This window comes from Carlito syrichta, unplaced genomic scaffold, assembly GCF_000164805.1.
Source record: "Carlito syrichta isolate Samal-C Ts95f unplaced genomic scaffold, Tarsius_syrichta-2.0.1 Scaffold308119, whole genome shotgun sequence".
Taxonomy (NCBI): Eukaryota; Metazoa; Chordata; class Mammalia; order Primates; family Tarsiidae; genus Carlito; species Carlito syrichta.
Window position 1 is genome coordinate 561,550 of NW_007252215.1, and position 7,058 is coordinate 568,607.

Consider the following 7,058-nt stretch of genomic DNA (forward strand, 5'->3'; position numbering starts at 1 on the left):
GGTCCTGCCAAGTTGTCCAGACTGATCTTGAACCTGTGGGCTCAGGTAATCCTCTCACCTCAGCCTCCCAAAGTGCTGGGATTACAGGCTGAGCCACCCCACGCGGCTAGACTAGTGTTTTTCAAACTGCCCTAAAGATATCAGAAGGGAGTACATGGGGCTGACTAGGTGGAGCCTGGACCCTCTTGGGGCTGGTAGTCACTCTCCCTGCCAACGCTCAGTCTGGATTCTTACATTTTGAGTTGATTCACTGTTCTGTTGCCATAAAAAACCACTGATGTAGGTGGGAGGCAGAGCTGGAGGTCCCCATACAGCACCAGGTGGCCAGAAACAGAGGGAAACTGGGCCCACTTTTGGGGACACAATCCAGATGGTTTCTTTATTCAGGGAAAAAGGGGGGAACCCTAAAAATGACTTTTAGACTGCAAGAAGAATCCAACCTCAGTAGGCAAATATACTTTCTAATGACTGTTGTACTACAGCCATGCCAATATTTCTGTGTTTTTTTCTTTTTTTCGAGTTGGAGTCTCACTCTGGCATCCAGGCTGGAGTGCAGTGGCACACTCACGGCCACCCCAGCTTTGATCTGCTGGACTCTGATGATCCTTCCGCCTCAGACTTCCAAGTAGCTGGAACCACAGGCACGCATCACCACGCCTGACTAATTTTTTGATTTATTGTAGCGACGAAGTCTCACCAAGTTGCTCAGGCTGGTCTCCAACCCCTGGACCAAGGCGATTCTTCCACCTCCGCCTCCCAAAGTGCTGGGATTACAGGCATGAACCACTGCGCCCAGCTAATTTTTGGCGTTTCTAAAAACAAACCAACAAAACAAAAGACCTAGGCTAACAGACAAGATGTTACAAAGACCAATTATGGAAAGCAGAGGTTTACAGATAAAGTCATATATTCTGTCTGCTCCATCATTTAGGGGACAAAAAGTCCAGGGTTCAAGTACAACTCACCTTAAGCAAATCCAAACTATGTATTTACAAAACAGCTTAATGGTTACTCATATGACAAAATGGTGTCGACGCATTTGTCCACGTCACTTGGTATTTGAAATATATATAACTTATTTACAAATGTTGTTTAATTTAGATACAACTTCAGGAATATGCCCTGGGATAAACTGAGGGCAGAGGGAGGACAGAGGAAGGCGATGGTCCCATTCCATCAGTGTCAGTTTGAGACCTCCCAAGGAGGCACATCGTAAGACTGGAGGAGCCCATGAGGTGACGATAACCACAGTGGCTTTTTCCCAAAAAACTAATGATTCTTAAGCCGACTCCCAGGCTGGATTTTGTGGAGCTGTGACTAAAATTCCCAGACACAGAGATTAGTGCGAGGCTGCGATGCGAGGATGTGACACCCTGGACACAGGAGGCGATGGACAGTGTGTCCATGGCCACAATGTAAGAGCATGACACCTGGGACACACAGGACAAGTGAGGCCTTGGACATCTTGGCCATGAGGATATCCACTTGGACACAGGCTGAAGTTTTCTATTAAAGCAATCCTTCAGACCTTCATTGCAAGAGAAAAGAAGGCAGCAGACAGACATCTGCCTGGTTCAAAGATCAGGAAGCCATTGGGTCTAAACCGGCCCAGTGTGCTTATCTGGAGGCATCATGGTGAGGCAGAAAGCACCCTGCCCTTGGCTTTGGACTGGCATGGGTAACACAGAGGGAGGTCCCTTGGATTCCCCACCTTCCACGTGGCTTCCACTGGGAGCTGAGGCAAGGCAGAGGCCAGGGCTGGCATGACCAGCTGGCATGTCATGACTGGCTAAGCAGCAGAAGCAGGTTACACATGAGTATGGTTTTCAGAGAAAAATGACAAACCCGCCCAGTAAGGTTCCACCCTCCCCAGGTCTACTACCAAAAAAAAAGGTGGGGGACGGGGGAGAGAAAGAGAGAGAGGAGGGGAGAGGAGGGAAAGCGGATGGAGGAGAAAGGAGGCGGTGAAGGGGGGGATAAGGGGGAGGGGGAGAGAGCGAGAAGACAGGGAAAGGGTGAATTTAACTCCAAGGAACTCTAGCGACAGCTCAGAGGACCCTGTGGGTGGAGACTGGGATGACAACCCTGCTCACTGTGAGGGACGGCAGCAGAGGTCTTGGGAACACTTTGGTCTCCAGCATTCGGGTCCTGCTGGCCTCAGGGAGAACGTGCTTTTGGGTGCCCATGGGTGGCCTCAGCTCCTTGGCTTTGAACTTGGCTTTGTAGTTCTGCACTCCCTTTTTCTGCAGGAGCTGCAGAGTGGTGAGGTAGCGAAGGTGGTTCGTGTCAGGTGGGCACGCCAGGCTCTTCTCGGGCAGGAGGGCCCAGCACAGGCAGCACTGCTTGGCGTCGGCGGCCGAGGCTGGGGCAGGGCAGGGCAGCGTGTCATGGGCCTTCAGGTGCTCTGCCCGCTCTCCGGGTCTCTTTTCACCTCTTTCGTCACCTGTTTTCAAGCCACAGGCACAAGCCACACACTCAGCCTTTTCCACACTCGGCACCTTCACCGCCTGCACATCCAAGCTGTTTGGGAGCAAAGGCTTCAGGGGAGGCAGAACCAAGAGGGCCCTGGAAGGCAGCCCTCTGCTGACGCCTGCGCCCGGGTGCCTGACAGCCTGACCCCTAATGGTCTCGGGGCCGGCCCAATCTTCTGTGCACCAAATAAACTCCTTGATTTGCAGACTTTTTTTTCCTCCAGGAATGTAGGTGGGAAAGCAGATGTTGCCAACACCCCTGGAAGCAGTGCTGGGGTCCTGGGGGACCTCCCGAATCTCCAAAGGGCTGCATCGATCCTTCTCCCTGCCTGCCCCTGCCACAGCCCCGGCCTCCAGTTTCCCAGCATCCACAGGAGGCCTGGCCTCTACGCTCCCTTGGGAGAGACTGACACAGACTAAGCAGCCGCTGCCAGCACCTTCCCCGACTCTGGCCTTTTTCAGTTTCTTCCCCTTTGACCAGATGCAGGCAGTGGGAGAAGTCTTTCCCCAGCCGTGGACCTGCAAACAAAGTGGCATGTCACCCCCTAGCCAAGGGCCACAAGTCTAGGGGCCCCAGTTCTAGGGGCCACACCCCCATTTAGCAGTCTAGTTACATCAATATTTTTCTTAAAATTGACTCGCCTTTTAAAAAAACACTTGTGATACCCATTTTAGCGTCACACTAAGCAAAAGTATTTGTTAATCCTAAATACTTTATGTCTCTATAAAAAAAATCAAAAAAGTCAGGTGTGGTGGCATGTGTTTATAGTCCCAGCTACTTGGGAGGCTGAGGCAGAAGATCACCTGAGCCCAGGAGTTCGAGGCTGTGGTGAGTGGTGATCATGTTACTGCATTCCAGCCTAGGTAATTGAGTGAGACTCTGACTCAATAAGAACCTCCCAAAATAGGGTTGCCAGATAAAAATACAGGATCTTATTTGGGACATACTTATACTAAAGAAATTAGGTGGTTTTTTAAATCTGTAATTCAAATTTACTGGGCATTCTTTTTTTTTTATGGTTTCAATAGATATTTATTTAAAGTAATACGTCTGCAACCAATTAATTCTTAAATTGTATATTTTAGGTTTAACCACCTTCATAAAAATACTTTGAGGATAGCTGCATCCACAGATTTCAACTACACGATTACTTCTTTGCCCATTTTTCTCTTTCTCTTCTTTCCCAAATAACCTCTTTCAGATATGATTCAAAGTAGAATTTATCCTCTTCATATTTGGTCCACTGCTCTTTAGGCAAGATCTGCTGCCTCCTGGTCAGGTCCGGCGCTCTCTCAGTGTGAAACATCCTGTCATTATAAAGGTTCTCAGGAAGCTTTTTTTTTTTTTTTTTGAGTTTAAGTCTCACTCTGTCGCCCTGGAGTGCAGTGGCCACTCCCGGCCACCGCAGCCTCGACCTGCTGGGCTCCGACGATCCTTCCGCCTCAGCCTTCCAAGTGGCCGGAATTATAGGCATGCGCTACCACGCCCGGCTGATTTTTTGATTTATTGTAGAGATGAGGTCTCGCTGCCCAGGCGGGTCTCGAACCCGCGGGCTCAGGCAATCCACTCACCTCAGCCTCCCAAAGGCGTGGGATGACAGGCTGAGCCACCGAGCCCGGTTAGGAAGCTTTCTTATGTCTTCTTTTACATCTTCATCCTCATATATTGTATCATCCCGCATTAACCCCAATTTATTGAATCCTGCAGCACTGTAATACCATTTTCAAATTCCTTCCAGTTACTGGCTTGATGCTGCAACAGCCAGCCTGCCAGCCATTTTGACCCCGGCATCCTACGTTTTCATTAGCTTAATCTGGCAAGCCTACTTTTTGTCTGTTTGGTTTTTTTTTTTTATCTTTCCGCCTCAGCCTTCCAAGTAGCTAGAACTACAGGCACGCACCACCACACCTGGCTAATTTTTTAATTTATTGTAGAGATGAAGTCTTGCCAAGTTGCCCAAGCTGGTCTCGAAGCCTTGAGCAATCCTCTTCCTCAGCCTCCCAAAGTGCTGGGATTATAGGCTTGAGCCACTGGGCCCAGCCAATCCTATGATTAATTGTTGGATTAAACCAAATTTCCTTGTAGTTGTAAATGTAGGAGTCTATTATTGATCCTAAGACAAGCCCACAGAGCACTGAAAAAAAAGCCCGATTCTTTCCAGAGTTTAGCGCAGGGGACAAGGAGCCCAGGTTCTGCAGTGTAGGAGACCCCGCGGGAGTCAACCCAGCCTCAGCTTCTCACTGGCCGGGTGATCTTGGCACATTATTTCATCTTTCGGGTGACTCAGTATCCTGATCCAGAAAGTGAGGCTGCTAATAATACCTCCCCATGTGGATGTTGACAGCCTGAGTGAACTAAGGTATCCAAAGCATTCAACACTGTGCCACCCACATAGAAAGTGGCCATAAATACCCAATTACAGGTACTGCTGTTATCATCAGCCATGTCCCAAGGGTTTCTATATTTCATTGATTCTACATTCTTTGGTGATATTAACTATTTCTTGGGACAAGAGCCTGCATCAAAACCCTGATGTGCAGAGCGCTAACCCAGGAAGATACTCACTGCTTCTTCCCACCCGGTTCCGATGACACACTCGCCGGCTCTTTCATCTTGTTCACACGTGATGTCACTGATGCTGAGAAGACAGCAGACATGATTCTTTTCACTTCTTTCATCTGGACAAGTACAGGTTAGTTCTGTTTCTTCTGTGCTTTGAATTTCATTATTTTCACTATTTTCTAAATCAGTCTCACTTTTCTGACAGAGATCCATTACTGTGATGTTTGCTTAAAGTTTTTAACATCTTCTTCCTGAGGTTTGAAAATGTGGATTTAACTCAGTTTTTAATATTAATTTTTTTAAAAAGCAATTCAATAACTCAGGTGAAATATCTTCAAGATACACTCAGGGATAAACTGAGAACAGATAGTATAAAACTATTCACTGCCAAACACTGACATTATAGGCTGATTTTTTGTTTTGTTTTTTGAGTTGGAGTCTCACTCTGTTGCCCAGACTGGAGTGCAGTGTATGCTCACACCCACTGCAGCCTCGACCTGCTGGGCTCAGGTGATCCTTCTGCTCCAGCCTTACAAGTAGCTGGAACTACAGGTGTGCACCACCATACCCAGCTAATTTTTTGATTTATTGTAGATGTGAGGTCTCAACATGTTGCCCAGGTTGGTCTTGAATCTGTGGGCTCAGGCAATCCTCTCACCTCCATCTCCCAAAGTGCTGGGATTACAGGCGTGAGCCACCGCATCTGGCATAATGAGGCTAATTTTAATTAAATACTAATGAATTCAATTAAAGACCAAAGCTGGGAGTGAAGAAAAGAGGACAAGACTTCAGTACAGCCTCTACCTCTTGTGATAGGGTACAGATTACAGCCAGGAGGTTCAAGCATCCCTACCTCTCACCCCAAAATGGGTCCAAAAGACACTGTGCTAACGTCAAGAGAATTGTAGTAAGGCCAGGCACAGTGGCTCATGCCAGTAATCCCAGCATTTTGGGAGGCAGAGGCAAGAGGATTGCCTGACCCCAAGGGTTCTAGATCAGCCTGGGCAACTCGGTGAGACCACATTTCTACAATAAATCAAAAAATTAGCCAGGTGTGGTGGCATGTGCCTGTAATTCCAGCAACTTGGAAGGCTGAGGCGGAAGGATCACCTGAGCCCAACAGGTGAAGGCTGCAGTGGCCATGAGCATGCCACTGCACTCCAAGTCTGGGGGATGGAGTGAGACTCAAACTCAAAAAAAATTAAAATTAAAATTAATCAAAACACTAGCCGGGCATGGTGGCATTCCTGTAGTTCCAGCTACTTGGAAGACTGAGGCAGAAGGATCACCTGAACCCAGCAGGTCAAAGCTTCAGTGATTGTGAGTATGCCACTGCACTCCTCCAGCCAAGGTGACAGAGACTCTGACTAAAAAAAACCAAAAAACAAAAACAAACCTGAAAATAGGTGTTTAAACAAAAGCTTGTACGTAAATGTTCACGGCAACATCATTCATAACAATCCAAAAGTGGAAACACCCCAGATGCTTATCAGTGGATGAATGTGGGAAAAAAAAGTGGCATATTCAAACAATGAGATGTTATTCAGCCACAAAAATTAATGATGTCCTGACACATGCTATATCACAGTTGAACCTTAAAAAGGTGATGCTAAGTGAAAGAAGTCAGATACAAAAGCCCACATATTGCATGAATCCATTTATATGAAATATCCAGAATAGGTAAATTCAGAGAGACAGAAAGATCAGAGTTCCCGGGGGTTGGGGGAAGGAGGGAGCTAGAAGGTATGGGGTTTCGCATTGAGGAAATGAAATGTTCTGGAATTTGATAGAGGTGAGGCTATACAAGATTGTAAGTATTCTAAAAGCTGCCACTGAATGGGTACACTTTAAAATAATTAAAACAGTAAGCTTTTTGTTATGCAAATTTTATCTAAAAAAACTGGTTCACAAATAGGCTTGAGATCTAAGCAAGCTGGAGCAATCAAAATGAATCAAATAACTTTTTGGGAGATTGATGGCACAAAGATCCTTTCTTGGTCCTGCTAGTCCCAAAAGGAAAAGCA

The 7,058-nt window shown here is 47.1% G+C and overlaps 2 protein-coding genes across 2 annotated transcripts; both read right to left on the reverse strand.

Annotated features, from left to right (window-relative positions):
* Positions 1–2,017: 2,017 nt before the first annotated feature.
* CUNH16orf46 (chromosome unknown C16orf46 homolog) lies at positions 2,018–5,247 on the reverse strand. The gene is made up of 2 exons (XM_008064976.1): positions 5,038–5,247; positions 2,018–2,990 (listed from the first exon to the last, which is right to left on the reverse strand). Exons 1-2 carry the CDS (start codon positions 5,245–5,247, stop codon positions 2,049–2,051), a joined length of 1,152 nt encoding a protein of 383 aa, XP_008063167.1. The 3' UTR covers positions 2,018–2,048.
* LOC103267371 (cytochrome b-c1 complex subunit 7-like) lies at positions 3,595–4,249 on the reverse strand. Its single transcript, XM_008064975.2, is given in 2 exon segments — positions 3,595–3,805; positions 4,088–4,249. Coding segments are annotated over 2 exon segments (348 nt in total). The 3' UTR covers positions 3,595–3,619.
* Positions 5,248–7,058: the final 1,811 nt, after the last annotated feature.